At 33.1% G+C, this 24,535-nt stretch overlaps 2 protein-coding genes across 4 annotated transcripts; one reads left to right on the forward strand and one right to left on the reverse strand.

Moving 5' to 3' along the window:
* Positions 1-652: 652 nt before the first annotated feature.
* Positions 653-5,107, forward strand: AIF (Apoptosis inducing factor). Of its 2 annotated transcripts, XM_081982934.1 has the most exons (13): positions 656-814; positions 991-1,093; positions 1,908-2,128; positions 2,202-2,357; positions 2,413-2,479; positions 2,541-2,796; positions 2,856-3,031; positions 3,083-3,274; positions 3,333-3,451; positions 3,606-3,803; positions 3,933-4,044; positions 4,141-4,346; positions 4,489-5,107. In XM_081982934.1, exons 2-13 carry the CDS (start codon positions 1,000-1,002, stop codon positions 4,750-4,752), a joined length of 2,061 nt encoding a protein of 686 aa, XP_081839060.1. In that variant the 5' UTR covers positions 656-814; positions 991-999; the 3' UTR covers positions 4,753-5,107. The 2 variants fall into 2 exon arrangements, with proteins under 2 accessions (XP_081839061.1, XP_081839060.1); XM_081982935.1 differs by having other exon boundaries at positions 653-1,093; positions 1,908-1,975.
* Positions 5,108-5,239: 132 nt separating this feature from the next.
* On the reverse strand, positions 5,240-14,833 carry norpA (no receptor potential A). 2 transcript variants are annotated; one of them, XM_081982933.1, is made up of 17 exons: positions 14,498-14,833; positions 13,924-14,121; positions 12,958-13,037; positions 12,558-12,794; positions 12,301-12,495; positions 12,036-12,244; positions 11,741-11,977; positions 11,490-11,683; positions 11,216-11,360; positions 10,981-11,138; positions 10,613-10,852; positions 10,325-10,552; positions 10,078-10,272; positions 9,924-9,978; positions 7,800-7,977; positions 7,391-7,652; positions 5,240-7,260 (listed from the first exon to the last, which is right to left on the reverse strand). In XM_081982933.1, the coding sequence occupies exons 1-17, from the start codon at positions 14,666-14,668 to the stop codon at positions 7,003-7,005; spliced, it is 3,240 nt and encodes a 1,079-aa protein (XP_081839059.1). In that variant the 5' UTR covers positions 14,669-14,833; the 3' UTR covers positions 5,240-7,002. The 2 variants fall into 2 exon arrangements, with proteins under 2 accessions (XP_081839059.1, XP_081839058.1); XM_081982932.1 differs by lacking the exon at positions 12,958-13,037 and adding an exon at positions 13,233-13,312.
* Positions 14,834-24,535: the final 9,702 nt, after the last annotated feature.

Consider the following 24,535-nt stretch of genomic DNA (forward strand, 5'->3'; position numbering starts at 1 on the left):
TTGGGGTAAAAGACAAAAAAGTTTGCAGACAATTTGTTTAGGTTTTAGAAATTTGTCTAATTTTTTTAGTTTCTACGGGATGTTATCCAATCCACGTCACACATGTTCCACAAGTGGGTCAGCTGATAAAGACTATAAATTAAACATAATTTATAAAAAAAAGCATTATGACAATTAGATTATTTGATTTACAGTTATTTAGGCTAGGCAATAATAATCTAAATCAGCCCTCAGGTGTGACAAAATGTAGTTGAGGCAATTTTTAAACAATGAAAATAATTAGCCAAACCAATGCTAGCTAGGTAAACTGGGCTTATTACGTGAGCAAAACGTTTTTGGCCCGTTTCTTGGGTCTTTAGAATTTTTCTGAACACGCAAGTGTTCACTTTTGTTGTTCACTAGACTTTATTCTACTATAGAAAATATTTGCCTAATAAAAGCTCGTTAGATTTATTTCTTTGTAAAATATGGTAGGTTTATTCATTAAGAATTGCCATTACCATACCTAATACCATTAGTTTTTACTAAAAACTTAACTGGATTTTGTGTACCTTTTCAGTGTACCCTGTCCAACTACAAAATGCTAAAATTCATAGGCAAACAAGTTAGGATTAGAAACGAAAAGAAGACAAGACAAAAATTAACAGTCCAGAACATAACCTCACATAATTTCAGGTTAAAATTTGCAGGTCAAATTATTTTGCTCCAAATTGCACTTTTCCTAAAAATCAAATTTTCCGCATGCTATTACTAGATAATCGAACGAAATTTTACCAGCCTTTCCTAGTCGCTTAACGGCAAAAGCCTCTCTAAGGTATTTCGCACGCTTTTATTCGGAAAAGTCTTCTTTTACTGTCATGGTTTCTATGGCACTGTCAGGGAATTTGTGACTTCAAATAAATTGCGATTTATTTGCTTAAAATGCTCAATAGCCCTGGATTTCAGGGGCGCAGCTAAGAAATTGTCTTCAATAGTTTTACTTTGTTTAAGGTGATTAGTATGATTCGTGTGAAACAAGTTTTAAACATTGTTAAAGTGACACCAGTTCGAACCCTTTCATCTGCTATTTGTGCTAGAGAATGTGCTGCTCAAAGTAAGTTGTTTTGATTTTGTTGCTTTTATTATTACACTTTTAGCACTAGTGTTTTTCATATGAAGAGTATATTCAAACAGGCAGGTAAGATTCCTTTCATTGACAATAAAACTTTGATTTTTGATTCAAGCCTTAAAGTTATTGCATTTGCAGTGGCTTTTTCTACTGCAGTCTAACACACTTACTTAGATTGTCAGGAAGAAATTCCAATTAACCACAAATTACAAGGCAAGAAATCCAAGCAAAATACACTCAAAAATACAGTTTACAGATCTACTTGCTTCTGCTGATCTTGAATTTTATAATAAATATTAAGAAATACCAGTGTGCAATGTGTTTTTTGACCCTTTGTTTAATTGTAATCTAATATTGCAAACATTTTTATGTGAATTAGGTAAAATAATTTTATTTTCCTGAATTTTTGAATAAGCTCAGTAATAAATGCCTGTATGGGAAAACCTACTTTACCAACCAACAATATGTTACTATAATATTATCCTTCTCCTTCCTTAAAAATATTTGTATACTTTCTAAAGCTCCTCTCAACTGTCATTAACAGAAATATCAGTACATTGTTGAAGATTTTGTAGATTACAGAGTAAAGAGCAAAAAAAAAGAGAGAAAAAAATGTATTCATTTTTGTTATTCTCCAAATAAACTTAGGACACATAAAAACAATTTTTAAAAAATTAAAAAAAAGTTATTGTAACTATTAAGGTTTCACTTTTAAGTCACTTTTTATTATTACCACATGAATATAATTTTATTCTGCCTGCAAATCTTTAACTACTTACCAGTATTTATTATCTTTCAGAACCATTGACAGGGACAACACTTGTTATTGCACCAAAATGCCATTTCAGTAGTAATGATGGTAAAAAGGTATGTGATGGTCCCAGTGAAACCTCAATCAAATCCCATCCATCCAAGCAAAGTAACCCATCTTCAGATGAACCTCCTGACAGTGTAAAATTAAAAGAATGTCGTCCTGTAGAAATCAATCCCTGCAAACCCACCCCTTATGGTATTCCTAGGGTATCTATAATTTATTCCTTGAAATTACGTTGCTACTAAATGCTTTTGATTAACGCGTTTTACGTCTTGTTAGAAACCTCCCTCCATCAAGTATTGTGAGCCTTCCAATGATTTAAGTAAAATACCCGAACCTGAGGGTAGTTGGGGAGAACATGAAGAAAAACGCAAGCAAAAGGGTCGACGAATACTACTTCTTGGTGTTCTTTTAGCCACTGTTTCAATCGGCGCAGTAAGTTCTTCAACAAGTGGTTGGTTTGGTTTTTTTCCACTCAAAAATTTTGCAGGTTTATTATGTTGGGTATGGAAAAGTTCCTAAAGATAAGACAACTTCTAAAAAGAAAACTAAAAAAGGTTTCTAACTTCCTCACTTATTGTCACTCTATTATAATTTTAAAGCTCAAAATATCTTTAGGCGCATTTAAAGATCCGAAAACATCTCTAGACATTCCAAAAGAGGTTCCCTATTTGTTGATTGGCGGTGGAACTGCTTCCTTTACCGCTTTCCGTGCCATCAAATCATCCGATCCCACTGCAAAAGTATTGATTGTTTCAAATGAAGAACATTATCCATACATGCGGCCTCCTTTGTCTAAAGAGATTTGGTTTAGTGACGATAAAAATGTTACAAAAAACCTGACTTTCAGACAATGGAATGGCTCAGAGCGAAGGTTTGCCTTACATATTTGATCTGTTTCTAAGTTTGAATAATTCTTCTGGGGGAGTTTAGTTTGTTTTATGAACCAGAAGACTTCTATATTTCCTGCAAAGACTTGATGACTAGTGAAAACGGTGGAGTAGCGATTGCCCGGGGTTGGTCCATAACGCGAGTGGACGTTATGGATAAACTCGCGTATTTAGAAGACGGAGAAGCTATTAAATATAACAAGTGTTTGATTGCTACAGGTGACCCTAATTAAATGAAACAATTTTCTGGGATAATGATGATGGTTTTAGGTGCTACTCCTCGAGTTATTCCAGTGTTTGAGGTGGCTCTTGGCGATGAAAACCTCAAAAATAAGATTAAGCTTTTTAGGAATATTGACGATTTTAAAGATGTTTTTGAGTCTTTTGAAGAAGCAAAGTCGGTGGCGGTTGTTGGAGGAGGATTTTTGGGAAGTGAATTAGCTTGTGCTTTTGGCCGCAAAGGTGAGAGAAAATTTTCTGAAGAATCAATTTAGTCCACTGAATGGTAATTTTATTCTAGATCATAAAAAAAGTAAAGAAATTTATCAAGTATTTAGAGAAACTGGTAATATGGGCAAAGTTTTGCCTGAATATTTGAGTTTGTGGACGTCTGACAAAGTGCGAGCAGAAGGTGTACGGGTAAGTTTTTTGTTCCTATATTACCTACTTACATGAATATTTGTCACACCATATTTTTTTTATATTTTTTTACATCCTTCTGTTCTTCCTACAAATAAAATAAAGCAGGTAGTATTATTTCTACTTTTAAAAGCATAATTTGTGGGTTTTGAAGGTGGTACCTAATACAGAAATACTCGGTGTTAAATCGAAAAATGATAAAGTTGAGCTGACATTGAGCAGTGGCAAAACGTTGGATGTGGATTTTGTGGTAGTTTCCGTTGGCGTGGAGGCCAATACAGAATTGGCTGAGCAGTCTGATTTAGAAGTGGATCCGGAACTGGGAGGATATCTAGTAAATACTGAGCTCCAGGTAAAAAAATCTGTCTGTGGAGTTTTACAAGTAAAATAAAAGTATAATAATAATTTGTACATATTTTACCAATGATTTATATGCTCTTATTCTATCAAAGTACCGGTTCTTTTATCTTGTACATTTTAGGCCAGAACCGATTTATATATTGCTGGAGACTGCGCCTGTTTCTACGATCCGCGTTTAGGTCGAAGACGTATTGAACATCATGATCATGCAGTTGTGTCCGGTAGATTAGCAGGTAATTTATTTTGTTTTTTTATTCAAAAATCAAAGATTTACTTTCAAAGTTATAAATGAAACTATGTGATAAACCTTTTATCAAAATTGTTTTCAGGAGAGAACATGGCTGGAGCCCGTAACCCTTATTTCCATCAAAGCATGTTTTGGAGCGATTTAGGACCGGACGTCGGCTATGAAGCTATAGGAATAGTAGACTCATCATTACCTACTGTAGGGGTGTTTGCAAAACAAACGGAAAAAGACACTCCTCAAGCTGTTGTTGAGAAGACCGGCGAAGGAGATCGATCAAAGACTGAAGAGGTTAGTAATTCTAATTAGACATTTAAAGAAAGAAATCGTTTTTAAAATTCACAGTAAACTGACATTTGAGTCTAGTGTGCACAAAAACAAATTACTTTTGTAATATAATATTTTTAAACTACCGTTTCTGCCCTTCTTGTAGCTACCTCAAGAATGTGAAAAGTACCTCTCAGACGAACAAAAAGAAAAACTAAAAGAATCCAAAAAACTGCTCCCCAACCCGAGTAACGGTGAGGATTACGGTAAAGGAGTAATATTTTACTTGCGCAACGACGTCGTCGTGGGAATTGTCCTGTGGAATGTGTTCAATAGAATGTCCATAGCCCGGCAAGTGATCAAAGATCAGAAAAAGTACGACGATTTGAACGAGGTAGCCAAACTGTTTAATATACACGGAGAGGAATAACTTTTAAATTAGTTTTGAGGTAAGATAATTGTCGTTAGTTGAAGAATGGACATGTATTTATAGCTTTTCTTTTGAAACACCGTTTGTATTAGAATAACTGAATTGAAAACGTCTTTACGTCACATAGTTAAAAGCATCTATTACACACATAAGTTTTCAATCATTTATAGTAATGGACATTTTTTATTAGTGTGGACGTGTAACAGCAGAAACGGTATTGTTGCTACATAACACATAATTTCGTTCGAGTGGTGTAATTGTCTAGCTAATAACAGTAGGTTAATAACTACATTTTAATTGTGATAATTGAGACGAGTGTTTATTACTGTGTCAATAAAGTTTGGATAAAAGGGCAGTTTTATTTGATAGTTGCAAGAGAAACAGAAAACTCGAAGTCGTTGCTCCAGCGTAATTTTATTGGGTTTGGCTTGGTCAGAAAATCATCTTCTTTAAAATGATTGCACTAAGTATTGACAAAAAACTAAACTTGCAGTGAACAACATATATTTCAACTATAATAGATAAGATCCAATTGACTAGTTCTTTTTCCTATTTCTAAAACATTTGAAGTAGATTGTAAGTTCCATCATGGTCTTAACAAAGCAAAATAACGTCAACCAATGAAAAAATGCTCAAACTTACCTTATTATTAGAGTCCGGATTTCTAGAAATTTTGTTTTTTGTAAATAATAAAAGCAACCAAACTTTGACAGCTAATGTGAACGATTTACGCAAAAATACGTCATTTGACAGATTTTTATTATGCTTTTTTCTTCTTTTTGTGCTTATTTGCTGCCATTTTTTGTATAGGGATATATTGCTATATTGAGATATTAAAGGCTTCTGAGAGACAAAAAAATACCAATTATTTGTTGCAAAATGGGTAAGTATCAATTTACAAATTTAGACTGACCAAATAATTTCCAAATGCTCCGAAGTAGTCTAAAAAATTGTAAAAACACTTCAAAACACTATAGAAACTCCAAAATGCCTTGCAAAAGCTTACAAAACAGCCTAGAAGCTTCCAAAAGCTTTTCAACTTATCTATAGAAACTCTTAAAAGATTTCAAGACTGTATGCTTCTAGAGCAGTTTGACAGCTTTGTCTAAAGAGAATCGTCTACAAGGTTTTAAATGCGTTAAAAGCAGTCTAGAACCTTCAATGTCCTTTAAATTGTTCAAACACTTTCCAAATGCTTCTAAAGTAGTCTAAAAAGGTTTTAAAACACTACAGAAACTCCAAAATGCTTCTCAAGCAGTCGAAGGCTTTCCAAAGCTATTAAAACAGTCTAAAGGCTTCCAAATAATCTTCAATTAGTCTAGAAGCTCTCAAAAAATCAGCCTAAAAGCTTCCGTATGCTTCTAAAGCAGTTTAAAAGCTTCCACAAGTTTCTAGAATCCTCCATAAGTTTTCAAATGCTTTTTAAAAGACCTTCAATGCTTTTTAAATTCTTCAGCAACCTTCCAAATGCTCCTAAGGTAATCAAAACAGATTTCAAAATACTACAGAAACTCTGTTTTTGAAATTTTGAAATGCCTCTAAAGCATCCCAGAACCTTCAATATGCTCTTTAAACTGTCCAAAAACCTTCCAAACACTCCTCAAGTAGTTTAAAAAGGTTTTAAAACACTACAGGAACTCCAAAATGCTTCCCAAGCAGTCGAAGCCTTCCAAAACGATCTAAAAGATTCCAAATGCTCTTCAACTAGTCCAGAAGCTCCCAAAAGGTATCAAAACAATCTAAAAGCTTCCAAAAAACTCTAGAACTGTCTAACAATTTCCAAATGCTTTTGAAGCATTCCAAAACCTTCAATATGCTCTTTAAATTGTCCAAAAACCTTCCAAATGCTCCTTGAGTGATTCAAAACAATTTTGAAAGTTTTCAAAACAGTCTAAAATCTTCCTTGACTCAAAAAAAGTAAAAAATCTACATCTCTGAAAGAGTTTTGTTGTTTTTTTAAAGCTTTTTTACAGATTTTTATGCTTTTTAATCCGGACTCTACTTATCATAACACTTAACGGTGTTCAAAGCAAGAAATGGCACTGAAAAATTGTTTAAATTTCAATTTTGATGTTTACATACCTATACAAATTTATATTAATAGTAATATTTGAAACAATAATTAATAAATGCTACTTGGTCATCACCTGTTATCAACGCTAATTCGTAGAGTAGTAAGGAATATTTAAAGACACATCTACTTATATAACAAACATTAAGGTGAATAAAGCTTGTTATATAAGAATATTTCTAGGCAAAAAATTCGTTCTTTGAAGACATGTCGTATTCCTTCTCCTCGTTCTTATACATGTCGATCATCTTCTGGATATCTTGAGACAAAGCCCCTAATTGTTTCTCGTGAGTGATCTGCAGCTTCTCTTTTTCTCTAGACTGTTTTATTAGTGCCGTTTTACGTTCTTCCATAAACTTTTTCGTGTTGTTTTGCTGCTTTTCTTTAAGCCGTCTGTCTTTATCCTTTTTAGTTTTTAATGTTTTATCATTGGTCACCTAAATTACATAGTAATTATTTTATCAAGCTGTATATTTTACGTGAATGAGTTTTATGTTACGTTAAGAAAATGTTTGAATTAGTAAACTAATTTTTTAAATCAGAACACAACAATTAAAAAAAACTTACCTCTCTAGCAGTTTCTACAGCAATTTTGGCCTGTTGACTGTTCATTTCTTTTAAATCCTTCTCGTGCTTCGCTTCCAATTGTCGCATCTGTTGCTGTTGCAACAACTCCATATGCTTTCTTAACAGTTCACGCTGGTCATTTAATTGATTGCGCAAAAATTCCCATTCTTGTTTTCGATGCTTTTCCATTAATGAGCTCCACTCGACTGTTTGCTCGATTACAAGTTTTCGGACGCTCGGATCGGTTCTCAAATCTGCTTTACTGTAAATAAGACTCGCCTATATTTATTTTGTTAAATTATCAGGTTTTTCAAAAATATCGACAAACAAAAAAAACGTTAGGAAAAGTTTGGGAAATTGTATAACTTTTCCCTAATTTGTATGGTTATTTGCGAAATAACAAACTAACTTTTTTCCTTTAATAAGCTTATCAATCGCAGCACATTGCGACTTCTGGATACCAGCCTTTTCTTTCTGCTGTTTCTTTTTTAAGGTGTCGTAGTCCTTCAGCTGTTTTTTTGTAGTTTTTTGGAATGCTTTGTCCTGTTTAATGGATTCAATTGTAATCGGCTCGAATACCAAAGGCTCTGTAACATAGTTTAGTGTTTTTGAGTATTAAATATCGCCATTACTAGTGTCTACAGGGTGGTCCAGTTTTAAATGTCAATAATTCACCAATCCATAGCCAATTAAATAATAAGTTGACATTCATTATGTCATTTTCCTGAAAAGTGCTTCCTAAGGAAAATACAGTCCTTCAAATTTCTGTTTAAAAAATCGTTTTTTTGTCATAACTGTCAGACCGTTGGAGCAATATTGATCAAATTTGGAACGAGCACTTTATTACACGTTATTATGGTCAAAGACCCAAAACTAACCCAACCCAACTTAAAAATTGTCTTGGAAACGGAAAATTCACTTAAGAAGTTTAAAAAATATTATTGTAGCCAGTTTTCATAGTTTCCAGACAAACTGAAAGACTTTAGTTTTGAAAATTGACTTTTCATGCAAATCGAGAGACTTTAATACTGAAAATTGACTTGTAGACATAAAAACTACTTTTTCAAGAATTTGTTACTACAAATTCATACATTTAAACCTTAAAAATTTACTTGAACCCCAAAATGTGACTGAACTAATGAAAAATGACATCAGAAGCTTAAAATTTGCATTTGAAGTAAGTTTTCATAATTTGAAGACAAATTTCAATATTTTAGTCTTGAAAATAGTCTTAGATGCAGGACATTGACATTAGATTCATGAAAATTGTCTTGAAAACGAACTTCTCGTGCTTTTTACTTTGCTTTTCATTTTCTTCGAATTCTGGACTATTTTTAGTGCTACAAAACTACTTTCAGCTTGGAAAATCGAGTTTCAAGACTATCTTCACCAAGTTATTGACATAGCAAACTTAAAAAACAATTTTTACATTCTTCATAGACTTAAAATAGCATTCCAAGCTTTGTCACTATTAAATCGACTTCTAGACACCTCAGTGCTAAAAATTCGGGTATTTCTTAATAAACTAGACTGTTTTTAGTGTTTTAAGGCTGTTTTCAGTGCCTCAAATCGAGTTTCAAGACTATCTTTACAAAGTTTTTGACTTATCAGGCCTAAAAGCCAGTTTGTTCACTGACCATAGTCTTGAAAATGTTATTTCAAGCTTCTTCACTATTAAATTGACTTCTACACTCATAGGTGCAATAAATTGTAGCATCTCTAAGAAATTCAGACTGTTTTTAATGCTTTTTAAGACTGAAAAAACGAGTTTAAGACTATTTCCAAAAGTCAAGTTTCTTCAGTAATAAAAGTAAAAAATGTTGGTACCAAATGCTACAATAATACGTCTTGAGAACTAATTTTTAGAAATAAAATAGTCCGAAAATTTAATTTACTTCTAGACTTGGTGTCCAGTCCAGAAAATTGAGTTGTACACCAATTAAAGTCTTGAAAATATACTTTTGGACTCTCTTTAGTCCTAGTAAAGTCAGTTCTAGCATTAAAAGTCAACTTTTATATTATTTTTAGTAGTAAAAAATGAGTTTCATGCACAATACAATCTTTGTCTTGATTTCCGGACTTTTTTTAGTTCTTGAATGCCAGTTTCAGACACTCAACCAGGATGGCAGTCTGAAAAAGCGAATCATAAGACCATTCCTAGTAGTAAAAAAGTTTTTAGACTATTCAGTACAAATTTGGACTTTCACAAGTCTTGAATGTTCAGTTTTAAACTATAAAACGATTTTTTAAATTGAAATTTGGAGGACTGTATCTTCCTTAGGAAACGTTTTTCAGAAAAATGACATAATGGCAAGTCAACTTATTTTTTGATTAGCTATCAAATGGTGAATTATTGACACTTAAAACTGGACCACCCTGTATATTAGTAAATGATGTTATTAGCATAAGTTACTCGATTAAAAAATCGTTGTTTTGTTGTTGCATGTCTTATTACGAAATATTCAAGAAAACTTATAACAAGATTTCATTAAAAGTTTTTACAATAAAAGTCATTAACAACCAAGTTACTCACCTACTTTCTTTTCTTCTTTTTTCACTTGTTTCTCAGCAGCTTTTTGGTCAGTGACCTGAAGAATAACAATTTGAAAACAACAATTAAATTTTTCTTCACAAGTGAAACAAAGTGTCTCAAAACTAGAGAAAGGAAGAAATAAGCTGGTACACACCTCAATACCCATTGAAGACATTTGTTCATTTTGTTTCTCTTTTGCATCTCTGAAAGCTCTAGGATCGCTAAGGGCGGCCATAAAATCTTCAAATCCATCAGGCACATAAATCTTCAATTCAATATTACAAAACAGCATAGGAAGTGACATTGGGAAGTTTGCTTCAGTGCGTAAGGAAATGTGTCTATAACCGGCCTACAATTGAAAAATCTTGTATTTTGTGAAATCCGATAAGAAGTGATCGTACTTGAAGGCCATCTAAGGGCAGTATCCTCTGTCCAAGTAACTTGCCATTCTCATCGTAAACACCAAAACGAAGCACTGCTAAATCTGGCAACACAACCTTTCTAAACACAAACGGCTCTTCGTTGTATACAGGATTTAAACCATTTCCAGGGACCATACGAGTTCGAAACTCTTTTCGAATTGTATCAGTTGGTAGGCCGTACATATCCACTTCTACGTAGGTACCAATCTGTTACGATAAATCACCAAAACTAAATCATTTTTTTTTATTATGTTAAAGAACTACTACCTTTTTATCGGACAAGAATTGTCCTGCAATAACTTGAACCGAACATTGTGCGGCAATTACACCGTCTACAGGACTTTCAGCAAAAGGATCGAAAGTCCTGTCGAGACGTCTCATAAAGTCAGGTTTTAGTAGATATCCGCAATTGCCGTTGTATTCAAATTTGCCTTGATTTAGTTGCATTGGTAAGTCAGAAGTTTGAAAGTTGAGCGAAACCATTTGGCAACCCGCATTCCAAAACACCTAAAGTTTAATTCAAATCACAATCAAAATACTACTAACTAAATTAGCTTTTTGAGAGAGGACCTAGGTAAAAGAGTAAGTTAAGCTTTGAAGTCACCCTGTGTAAATAATTAAATCTCACATCTAACCTGCGGCATGTAGTTTGAAGAATTGGCTCTAGCTCCGCTAGGATAAATACGTGACATTTGCCTTTTGTTGTAATTAACAAATTCAATTGCTTGTTGTTTTAACAAAGTCAATCCGTTTGGTTCAGAAAAACTGGACATGTTGTGATGAATCTTTTTCTCTGAAACAACCATACCAGTTGACGTTTTTACAATCTGTCACCGTTTTATGTCAATTATATTGTTCTTGGGAGCCTACCTTCTGAGCTGTCAAAACTCTGAAACTTTACGGGTTGAGCATAGTTGACCATTGAACTAAGCAAGGGGTGAACTTGAGACGTTGAAGATGTATACGGCGTAGCTACTTCTGCACCTTCACCTGGTGGGGCATCCACGGCAGGAGTCTGAATTTAATTCAAAAAAAATAATTAAGTTACTTTCAAACGTGTTGAATATTTTATTAGTTTACTAGTGTATTAATTAGTTTTTACGAAACTTACTTATAACCTCTGTATTAAGAAAAATTTAAATACCTCAGCAGAAATATCTGGAGGAATCACTCTAGCAGTATCAGAACTAGCTTCCGCATCTTCCTTTTCCTCATCTTGAATTACAAACTGACCTTGACGGAATAACTCCAATTCCACTTTTTCCACCTCTGGCTTTAATCTTTTATTTTTAATTAAAATTTTTCTTTTCAAAACTGAAGGGGGTGGTAAAGGCGCCCCTACAATTAGATCCTTGTTTATTTATTGATTAAAAATTCTTATTCTGCATACAATACCTTTTGCTAAAGGATAATCTTCCAGTGGTTCCTTTAAAAGCAAATCACCAAAAATTTCTTCACAATACCGAGCTAATTTAAGTTGCTGAGTTAAGTTGCAATGATTTTCGAACGAAAGTATGACGGGATAGTCTGAAGTGACGAATGCAGTATCTCGGATCGCATAAATAACATCTTTGAAAAGAATATTGGTGCACATTGCACGACCGTGAGTTATGATGGGTTCATCGTCTTCACCTTTACATGAGAATTAATTTTAAATAACATTTAATTTCGTGTAGAAATAAACACTTACCATTCCAACAATCCAACTCAACACAACGACAACCGGCTAATAATACTTGGCGATACATTTCTACTGAAGATTTACCTCCAAACTGTCTACCAATTAGATAAGTATTATGACTAGAATTAATGTAATAAGCGCATAATGGTTGATCCATTTCCATGTAGATATCAAGGCGGTCAAGAAATACTGGAGCATTTTCGTCAGACATGAGATATCTAATTGAAAAAATTATAGCCAAAACCATTTCAGCCTACCAAAAAAATCAACATACCTTATAAGACCATCTTTACTGAGTTTATTACTTTTCAAAAGCTCTTCATCAGTTTCATAAGTCTGTATTATTTCTATGGCTCGTTTCTCCTCATATAAAGGATATAAAATTTCATTCAATCTAGGATCTCTTTGTTTCTCATTTAAAAAATTGATTAACTGATCCACTGTCATATGATCATCTTTACCTTGAGTTCTGCAAACACGCATATATTATTTCGAAGTAATAAATATTAATTTAGATCATAGTACTCTTACATCATTCTAAACAGTTCTTCAATATCATTCCTGGGACAAATTTTGTGATATAAAGCATAAAATTTTTCAAAAGTAAACTGTTCTGGTTCAATAGTGTCGTTTTTCTCACTGGGAAGCCCCAGTTCGGCTAAGAATGAATAAACCAGTTTTTCCGCTCTGCCAGAAGCAAATGTCCGAGCTATAACTTTAACCGGAATTTTGCCTTTCTGATCTACTAAAAACCCCAGACGCATCCAACTAAAAAAGAGTGGTGTAGTGCAATTTTGTAAACATCACTCTTTCTTTTAGCTTGATGAACAGAACAAAATGCAACATCTACAATGCATATAAAGTGCAAATCATTTCCATTTTGTGCGGATTACAGAGGTGCCTACCTTAATAAAGTAAAAAAAAAACTTACTGTTTCATTAACGCTGTCCTGGGACAAATATTAGCCATTTTGTTATTGTGTGTAATTTGCCTTAAACCATTTTGCCAAGTCTATATAATTGAAGACATGCAGCAAAAAATTAAAAGTGTTTAAAGATTATAAAGCCATAAAGGTAAGTGGAAAAAGGTAAATGGAAAACATACACTTTACCGCAAAGAGAAAAATGATTGACATTTACATGCAGACCCAGCACATTGTCACAAGAACATGCACATATTAGTTTAATAATTTCGATTTTGACTTACTGCTTTTTCAAACAAGTCATTGGACAAACATTGTTAGCTTTAACATTGTGAGTAATTTTTCTAAGGCCATCCAACCAAACCTTAAAAATACTGAATGTAAATATCAGAGATTTAATAATCTACAGATAGGAAAAATCTAAAACTGTTGATAGGAAAATAAGGGTCAAAATGAAAAACATTGAGTATGTCAGCACATTGCACAACTAACATAAAAACTGTTTAAATGCTTATTTCACAGAAAAATAAATAAAATCTTTTTGTTACTGCTTCTTAAATTAAAGAACCGTGATAGATCTGTCTCATTTAAATGTTCAGTTTGGACTGTAAAAAATATAAACTTTTTTAATCATGAATTTAAATGGCAATAGAACAATGTGTGATTCATCCAACTTTTATTTTGAATTCTAGTTAGCAATAGTTAGTTTGGTTCTTATATTTGATTTCCTATACAATTTTTTACATTTTTTGTACCTGTATGTCTTGACTGAGTAGCTAAGGTGTCAGTAAAATAAAACACAAACTCTTAGTAAAGTGTTATGGAACAAAATTAATAATTATCTACTACATCAGAAATATAGCACTTTGGGTCCTGAGACAGTTTATAAGATTGCTATATTTTTCACAGTAATATTAAGGGAGATTATACTAATCTGGCAACTTTTTTATTTCAACATTAGTCAGAAACAAATACCTTAGCATCTTCTGGTGTAGGGCATATAATGTGTTGGTAGCTGATGTTGATGTAGTCTGTGCCACTACATATGGTTAGAGATTTACTTTCCCAGTCATTGCCATGTTTTTTTAAGAGGTTATTTAATAGCTTTGTGTCTTTAGGAAGACCACCTGCTCTCACATCACTTACTTGGCACAGTTCAATTACATCACCCTCCTAAAATTATACATGTCTATGCTAGAATGACAAATTGCACATTAGGGTAGTATGATTAATTTCAATCTGCATAATTAATTATGTGTGGAAATGCCCAACAAACACTCAGAAATACGGTGTGGAGAAGGTTTTTGGAGTTTATAATAAATAAAAATCCAAATCCCAAAGTGACAACCTATAATTTAAAGATCTTGGATTTTTCTAATGAGTTTAGAATATCTCAGCAGTCTAAAAAATACTGGATACTTATCTGCAAACATTAGTTCTAGCAAAACATAGTAATTAGATAGTAAATTCCTACATGCACTGTAAACTGGTTGAGTTAGATACTCAAAAAGAAGGAAGGGCATATTTGACAATCCCTTTAAATACTTACCCGTCCTTCACTTTTCCAATATATAAAAAAGCCATATTCATCCACTTTGAAGGTGGCCTTTTGTTCCCATTCATAATTATCCTTTTCTTCAGACCACCTATCGACCACACAGCCAGTTAATAAGGGCTCTGGTACATTTACATGCCAGTCAAATTCGAATTTTTTGGTCATTTTGCGCCTTCAGGTTCCACGTTCCCTACTCGCCTAAAATTAGATACACTGACGCACTAGTAATTACCACAAACATGTTTCATTTTGTTGAAATTTGTTTTGTTTAATAACAATTTGTTATTTTTAGATTTTAGGAAAACAATTACTATTTTTCAGATTCAAAGTGAGGTTAGGTTCAAAATTAGATTGTCAGTGTCAGTCGAAATTACTTACAGTTACAGGCAACTCTTGCAGATGTGCAACTGCAGTCATGTGACCAATAGATAAATGTCTCTAATAGTGTCCACGTGACAACCTGGTCAAAATACTCCTTAAAAAAAATAATCTGTATATAACATAACCTCAAATCTCAAAAGAGTAAATAAAATACAAAAATAAATAGATAATAATTTAAATTTATGATCAAATTTGATACAAAACCAATTGTGTAGTAAGCGTTTTTATAACAGTTAAAAAAAACGATATAAAGGAATTAACGTCCCAAATTAGTTGCAGGTAAGAACATAGATAGTACTTTAATTTTAGCTTTAGGGTAAAGGTAGAGTAATTTTTGTTAAGTCATACATAATAGGAAAATAATAAAATCTACATCAAAAGAACACTATAGAGCGTTAAAAAATAATATCAAGCTTGAGCTGAGGGCCTGAGCATACTCTCATTCTAGTTCTAGAGACAAAAAAGTTGATGAGTTGAAAGTTGATTCAAAGCAGCATTCATTTTACTAAAAATTAGTACTTAGTTAGCAGTGAGTTCAAATATGATTAAAGAAATTTAAAATATTTCAATGGGTTTGAGTTATCAAATTTCCAGATTTTTGCCCTCAGCCAATGATTATTTATTAGTGCATTTTTATGTTAATTATCAGTTTAAACTACCATTTTTTTTTTCAGATACAACCTACAAAATGACTAATACTGAAAGTGTAGAACTTGATAGTAGTATAAAGTTTGTACCTCCTAGGACCAAAGTTTATCAATTTACTGAGACAATAATTGACACCAAAGTGTTGTTCCAAATTATAAAACTAAAGGATTCACTTGTTATTTATATTAATGATGTATCAGTTCCATATTGCAACAATTTGACTATGGCAACCATTAGCAGAATTTCAAATAGTCCAAGTGCAACTTTACTTTTAGGGGCTGTAGTGAATCAAGGAGCAGTGGGAATGGCTAGTAGGTTAACAAAAAAATTGAATAAAACTGTATTTGTGAGTTTAAATGTTGAAGATACTAGATTTACCACACCATTAATTGAAAAAAAGCTTGGGGAGGAAATTAGTAAATTAAATAATCTGTTGTCTGAAGCATAATAGTGAATTAAAACTGGTTTTGGTGATAAAATATTAATAAAAATGCAATCTATACTAAGGGTGTCATTTAAATACTTACATTTGTAACCTTTTTAGCACAATTACAAAGCAAAGGGGCCACATTATATGATAGTGTATTGATTTTAGATTTCAGATCAGTATAGCTAATAAGCTAATTTTCCTAATTGAATTTACAACCTGACATACTTTCTTCTATAATTAGATATTTTCCTGTGTTTTGTGTCTGTTTTAATACTGTTTCTGTGACCCTTTTATAGCGCAATATTACCTAATACACAAATTTAGATAAAGGTACTTCAAATCATATGGTTTCTGTATTGCTGTTCACTTAAAAATGCCTTTATAAGTCTCTCTTTAAATTAAATCTACACAGGTACATCTAAAATGGTTATAAAGATACTTTAAGAGATGCACATGGATATTATAGAGCAGAATGAGATTTTAAATAAATGGATTAATCAAGAATGCTATCTATATAAAGACTACATTTTATCATTTTAAATGGGTTTTTTTAGTAAGACATATATTCTAGTCAAAAATTATTTATTTTATAGGTTCAACGACTTTTTGCGGAGAGCCAACAAAAGCAGGCTAGTACGCTTAAATATCTCATTTCTTTCAAATGGCAGCCATCCAAATGGATTCTATTTTTCAGGCAGTATCTGTAATTCTTGGGCACTTATTTTCGTTTGAGTGAACACTGTTTATGGATAATATCACCGCAACTATACTATGAATTCATTTAATTTTATTTACATGTTTCTATTTAGGAGTGATTTATGGTTTAGTTGAGACAATTTGTATATCAACCCCTCTTTCTGTTGAAACGGCTCAGTTTTTAAATTGCCTTACAAGGCAGACTGAATTTTGATAAATAATAAGACCGTCGTCTTTGCAACACATACACATACGTTATCAAACAATACAAATTGAGCAAATATTTGAGACGTAGCACTTGGCTGTGCCTCAAATAAGACGGATTGCATCCCCCCGTTGTGCCTAAATCAGTCCAAGTTCGTATTCAGCGTACGCCTGCCTTAACAATGTTTGATGTTTGGTCAATCCGGTTACGTTTGGTGTTTCGCCGACGTCGCTTGTAGCACAAATTCTGAATTGAGATGCGTCGCGACGCTCAAAGATGTTAGAGCACGGTGTAGCTAATCAACCACCTTTAACTAAAGTCCCATCTAAACAAACATAACTCCCAAACGAGCGCTAATGTAACATTCTATACGTATAGTTTTATGTGGCACAGTAAACCGGTAACTCAATTGCATAGTTTAATCCAAAACTCGGTAACACGGGATGAATTATCTACATTGGGAACTCCCTATAGGTAAATGGCGTTCGTCCAAAAATGATAACGGTTTGAAATTGCGTATCCGCTATAGGCTCGTATCGATAATAGCCAAATTAGTGATCGGCTTAAACGGTCATCCTATTATGGTGCCATATCTATTTATGTATTGGCGTGCACTATTGGGTGTACATTTACCCTCACTACCAATTTACCTTTTAATGGAGTGCAGTTTATGACAGGATTATTCTGGAATAGAGGAAAACATGAACAAAATAGACATTTTCTAGAAATGTTGTCTCTGACGAGTTAAGCCGAATGATTTAACATTGCATTATCCATCGGATTTGCTGAACAAAACGTTGTAATAGTATGAAGTGAATTGGCATTTACCAAAAATTATCCTAAAACTAAAATTTTATTTCCATTGTATGTTACGGATTAAATGCGAACCAAAATTTATTGTGACCTATTCAAAAGCGAGTATTATTGTCCCCAAAATAATACCAAATTATTGCTAATGGGGAATTGCTCTATCATTTGGTTTATTAAGCCTCGCCGGTGGAATAAATACATATTTCATTAACTTGGCACCCCCATAATAGGATATAATGATGAAAAATTTGTTTCCTGATTCAGGGATACGAGTCGAACCACCGCCTTCTTTACAAGAAAGCCTAGAATGTCATTTTAATGGCGGCGTTATCGAATTTTTTTTTGTACACAAACCTATGGAGATGCAGTAGAAAATATGTTTTTTTTTATTTTTTCGTGTAGTTGATTAGAAGTTGTGAGTGAAAAATCAAAGAACGCTTCATTCCTGATCCAGATATGTATAGATATGGCTTTTTATATCCAATAAAGTCCAGCCAAAGCAAGTTTGGTTAGAACCCTTTGTCTTGGAAAGTACAACAAACTAATGTAAAAACTGCTCAATCAAAGAAAATTTGGAAATCCTTGAATCTAGGTAAGCAAAACTGGTAAATGGGTTTTATATTATTACCAAGACCTTTCTTTTAAAATGTAAATGTGCCAATGAAACTTCTAAAAGCTGTCCTGTTTCTTCAGAGTAAACCTTTGTTGCTCTCAAAATGCAGGCGGCCTCAAAATTTAACTCACTTATGTATGTAAGAGGCAATAAGTTTACTGAATGAGAAAGCACATTGTACTTACCACTGAGTATTGTGTTGGAGTAAAATCATTCCAGTTCAAAGCTTTCAACCACTGTTGGGTTCGAGCAGGGTGTTTTGGAAAGGAAAGGACTCTTTTGGGCCTTTCTCCAAATTGCTTTTACAATTTGGCAAACAACAAGTGTGACGGCATATTGTAGAGGCAATAGAATTTAAGTTAAAAAACCAACAACAAATTATAGAACAATGAAGGAACAATAACAATAGTGATAACACAATAAAATGAACACAAACTACACTTTCACTAGAACAATAAACATATAAACAACAATTACTTTGGCAAGTAATCCCAAGTCTTGACTTTAAACCTTAAAAATTAATTTAATCATCCAAAAACTCAATTTCCACAATACAAACAAATGCAAACTGTCAATCCCATATTTCGGCCATATTGGAATTTTTGGCATGCACCTTCTTGGCTTTCTTGTACAGAGGGCGGTGGTCGAACCAGTTAAATATGCAAATTGTTAATATGGATCGTTGTCGCTTATCGAACATCCGCATTCAGATAGTTTTAGTTTAATTAATTGATATACTCTTTTCAATTTTCAGTATCAAAGTATTCCTAATAAGCCATATCAGACCAATATAAAATTATTCAATATTTAATTAAATTTTCGCTAGATGGAGCAAAAGTAATAAACAGAGAACAAACTTCAAACAGGGGCGCAAATCGGACGATTAAACTTTAGCTCTGGCAATAAACACATAACAGTCAGGGCAGGTAGATATAGTGGCAGGCTCACTTTAATTCGATCTTTATGGGCCCCGAGAGAGTCTGCGGCATACGCTGGATTTGAATATTTTCCGAATTACATCCTTATAAACTGATAGTTTATGCTTTTGAATTACTTTCGCTCGACTTTGTTGATTGTACATTTTATGTAATAACCTTAAGTAGTAGGGGGAAATTTGGAATGATAAGTTTCCTAATATTGGGGTTATGCCTTAATTTGTGAGTATTTGTTACTGAATATCTGTGCTTCATAATCTAGAGTCGTATGACACACCGTTAATTAAATTATGTGTACAAAAAAAAAATTGGCTTAAGGCGTTATTGTGATCACTCAAGCCAACATCGTTTACTTCACATTTAGAAATTACTTTTGTAATGGATTTTTAACAGTTTCTTGGGTTTGCAAAGTTATACGAAACGTTGCTATTTTAAAGTCAGTGAACTTTCTCAAGTATTAATATAAGAATTATTATTTTTTTTTGGGAAAGATAACGAACTAGGTAACTTATCCTTTAGACCACATGGTGTAAAAAAATGCACAGCATGTAACTCTAGTTTAATATTTACTAGGTACTTAATACTATAAATGATTAAACTGGGAAGTTTAACTCAAAGTTTGGGCCTGTTGATTATAAATTTCCCATAATAGGGGAACGTGAGGCTGAAGGAAATCTCATTAATGGGGGAACTAACGTACTTAGAGGGGCTTTGACCTTTCAGATTCAACCTGAAAGTGTTACGTTAGGTGGTAGGGCATTAATAAAATATCGCTCGATCCCTTCTTTAAAGTCATTTTAGAGGTTAAGTGGGTTTCACTTTATTTTAGTAACTTTATTAAGTAACTTTGTTAAGTTTATGGCATTTTATAGTTTACATAGCAGGCTGTTAGTCAGATTTTCTTGGGGTCCCTTGTATAAAGTTGGGTGCAGAAACTACCAACAATAACCGATAAAATAGGAGCCAAAGGGGAAAAGAGCAAACATCTAATTTCCATTGTGAGGCAATTTTTGTGCCGTTTGTGGTCAGAGCAGTGTTCCATAAAGTAATGCAGGAAACGGCAAGGGAAATGTAAAATGGATCTTCTTCTTCTTTCCAGCAAGTTTAGCAAAAGCGTTTTCCCTCGTCTTGGGCTTTTCATTTGAATAATAATTTAATTCTAAACTTGTCGGCGCATTCGGCAGTATTTCGTTTTGCGTTTGCGTTTCCATTTTAAATATTTTAATACCCGAATATGTATACGGAAATTGCGCCCTTTTCGCGTATCTGGTAATTTTATAAGGTATTATATATGTGTTTGTCATGAATTACTGGGGCTTACGGACGTTATTAAATTTTGATTTATATTTTGTATAGGGATTTTCATTGCAGTGCCACTATATTAAATATTATTATGCCCTTATCGAATTTTAGTAAAAATCAAAATAACATTTTTTTTTGTCATTTTTTGTCCTTGTCAGTTTTTTGGTTTTTTACAACTTCTGCAAGAAAAAGAATTTAAAAATTATTTTTAAAATATTTTCTACTGATGCAATGAACATAAAGTTCATGAGGGTAGAAGATATTTATTCGATTCCATCACAAAAATGAACGTTTGGACCGCAAAGGCGCAAAAACCGATTATATACCGAGTCGAGATAGATAAATGGCCAATAGCGATCTTCTAAATTGCATTGCTGGGTGCTGTTAAATTAAAAGCGAGTTAGTTCGTGTCATTGCTCTCTCTTTCTTATTGCCATTTACTTCCTTCTACTCCTCTCTACGTGCTACTTTGACTTATGATCCTCGGCCCTCTCTTACCTTTAATTTTCTTTTGCACCGTTTATTTCCAGCCGACAGTGTCAAACCGACCGTGAGGGCAAACCCGCGGAATATTGAAATTTAAATCCCAGAAACTCGAAAAGTTTAATTTTCGCTTTTTCCTTTTAGTATTATTGTAGCTGAAATTAGCCGCATTTAAAGATTATGTTAATATAAACCGGCTTAAAATCAGGGTTGCCTCAATCCGTGCCAAAATCCGAGCATAATAATTGAACCAAATTGGTGAAATTATTCGGCTGGTGAATGGTTAATTTTTCGTAAAATTCATTTCGGTCCACTGTTTCCTACAATAGGCAGAATCGTTCATTCGCAATTATTCTCTATTGTTGTTGAGGGACAGCCTCCATGAATATTAGCCCTATTGTGCCGAGGACATTATGTCATGTTCTCTAGCCTTGTCTATCGGGATCTTACATGCTGCGACACTAAACTAAAGCAAATCTAATCAGGCTTCTACACGTGGCTTCTGTTTTATGTATGAGATATGATTGATAAATCTATTTAGTCTTTGTCATAAATGCCAATAGACAAATTTTATCAATGATTTAAGTATAGTGTACAGATTGCATCTATAAAAATGAAATTAGGACTAAACTTGATTCTATCCGTCATACAAAATGGCATTTTGAATTTTACATGTTTATATTTCCTCATTATATGTAGATATGTGATACTATAGAGAGTGATACATACCAGATGATTAAATATTTTGGTTCTAAAAAGTGAGTAGGTATGAATAATAATAGTGTAAAGATTTGGTAATTACAACAAATGACCAGAAACTAACGCTCCTTGTTTTCCTGGATTACTGGAGTATGAAGGCATTTATATGCAGCATAACGTAAAACTGTTAAATATCTAGTATATTTACTAATCCCATCTTAAAACTAAAACAAGTCTTATACACATTTTTAACGAATGTTTTTTGAATTTCGAATATTGATTTCTTCTCTACGTTTGGCACCTTTCAGCAAACTTAGCGTTTTTAAGTGAGGAATAGGAATATATTTAGAAAACTTTTGGGTGCATTTCCAGCAAAAACAAAGCATTTACCAACAACGTAGGGATAATAAAATCGTCAGACTGTAAAGTTTTGCCGGCCCTATTATTCGCACTTCATTTACTCGCGAGTCATTTATTGCAGGGTTACCGCGTGACGTCACACGCGACTCCACTAGTTTTCAGGTCCAACGGAGCAAGAAATGTGACTGAAACTCCTGAATCTAAGGACCGATGGTCCGTTCATAGCCGGATTACGACTTCCTGAACTTTCCTTCGATTATGCAGATTTTCCGACACTTTGATTTAGTACATTGTTGATTTTGGGCTTGATGTCGAACCCCTTATTCTATACTCCCATAACTTTGGAGAACTGTCTGTTTACTTGAATTACAAGAACATTTAATACGTATTTATCTAATTGTTATGTTTAATCGTAGGAAGTGCAAGAGCAGTTTGAGATTTTTGCGATCCCTAAAACCTAAAAAATAACGGAGAGACAAAATTTTTAAAATATTAAAAAAAACAAAAGTAGAATATCTCGGAAACAGTTACTGAAAAAGCAAAAAATGTTTAGAATAATAACTCAGAACCTGTTAAATGCTGTCACAACTGGCAGGAGTTAGTTCCAAATTTAACTGTTTTTATTTTGTTTTTTTTTTAACACTGTAGAAGTTCGATCGTTTTCCGGTTAGCACCAGTTTAAATTATTTGTGGATTTTCTCAAGCAATTAATAATTTCGTTATAATCATGAAAATAAATTGAAATTCTATCTGGCTGTCTTATAATTTGTTATCAACCATTTACTGAAATTGTAATAAAGTACTCAGTCATAATAAAGATAAGCCAATATTACTGTAATTTTAACTGGTTCTTCAGAAATACTAAAACTGAACTACTAGTTACTACTTAGACTATAGTTTTGCATTCTTTTTGTCTTTTCAGCCTCGGCAACGTCATCGATGCAAAAGTAACTTTTTCCGACATTCAAGCGGTTTAACTTCCGAATTCCAGACCGAATTAATTTCTGGAGTTGGAGATATTCCAGACAGTATCTACCGCAAGTTATGTTCTGACCCCCACCAGTTTAGTAATATTCCATAATTTAGTGGCACACAGTTGGTCCTGAAAGTGTCGCAATATTTAAGTTCAGCTATTTGTAATTATCACTTAATGGAATTTTACGAACGCGTTACGGTTTATTTAGTATTTGATTTTGGACATTATCAACCCATATCATTTCCTGTTTTCGTCTTACAACTGAGATTTTAGATAGCTCGATCAAAAGGCAGTTCAAGCAGAAACAATATCGAGCCAATAAGTTTAAAATTTATTTCAAATAGGGGCGCCTTTGATAAGGCTTCGCCCTACATGGAAGATATTTTGTGTACTAAGAAACTTTATTATTTGAAAGGGGTTTAGTGATTGTTTGGAACGATATGAACCATATTTTGTATGGGTTCTTCAGATAAACTTTCCAAAAGTATTACATAAAACTTTTTCGATAATTTAAAACTAATTAACTCATTAGAATATTGTGTGTTATCAGTTTCTCTCGTAATAAAGAATACTTAAACTACGACATTTAAAATTAGTTTTCAGGGGAAAATTTCAGATTTTCGGTATCGAAGAGCTTCCTGGGCCCCTGGAGAAATCAGCGTTCACCGTCTGATATTGCTCCTTAATTACGTTTTGGAGTTTCGTGCAGTTGTAGAGCAGCCACATTATTCCTATTTGATTAACTTAGTTCGGTAAATGTTCCATCGATTTATTTAGCAGTTATCTCGCATTTTTTTGCGTACAATATTAAAGTTTAAGTATAAAAAGTTTTAAAACATCCAACCAATTTACCTGAAACCTAAAATGTGATATCATAACCCATTCGAACAAAGCAAATTAAAAAGCGGAAGAAAGCAAATGGGAAATATTCTCCCCTTATAAATAAGTCTTAACTGTCAAAAGTATACGGCTTAAGGGGCTGGAAATAGCCAGGCAAGCATTGAACACCAAGATAACGATACAAATTTATAACTGCGGCATACTCTGTATATCTCATTCTTATTTCTTAATTTTCAAGAGCAATTATGCGGCAAATTGGAAAAATGGTCCGGTTAGATAACAGTTTCTTCTGCGCTTTTTAATGGAAAATTGCAAAATGCAATCGGATTATGTGCACTTTGGAACCGTGGAATGCACATTTAAGCCGGATATTTTAGCTTTATTACGATGCTTTTGTTTTGAACTTCTTTACCTTTTGCCAAGAGGAAAATATCATATAATAGAGAAAAATGCAAAAGTAAATAAGTTTATATTATATCTTAGTAGTAGTCGTCTGTTGTTAGAACATACCACCTCTTACATGTTAAATAGGTATATTGGTAAATTCATAAATTAAACGTTGCTAAATTGGTTAAGTTTAGCAAAATTTGGATGTGATGCTATGACCAAGGTTTTCCCACCAAAACCATAAAGGAAGCTAATGGTAACTCTTAG

The sequence above is a fragment of the Ips typographus genome, linkage group LG6, assembly GCF_016097725.1.
Source record: "Ips typographus isolate SLU linkage group LG6, UJ_Ityp_2.0, whole genome shotgun sequence".
In the NCBI taxonomy this organism is placed as follows: Eukaryota; Metazoa; Arthropoda; class Insecta; order Coleoptera; family Curculionidae; genus Ips; species Ips typographus.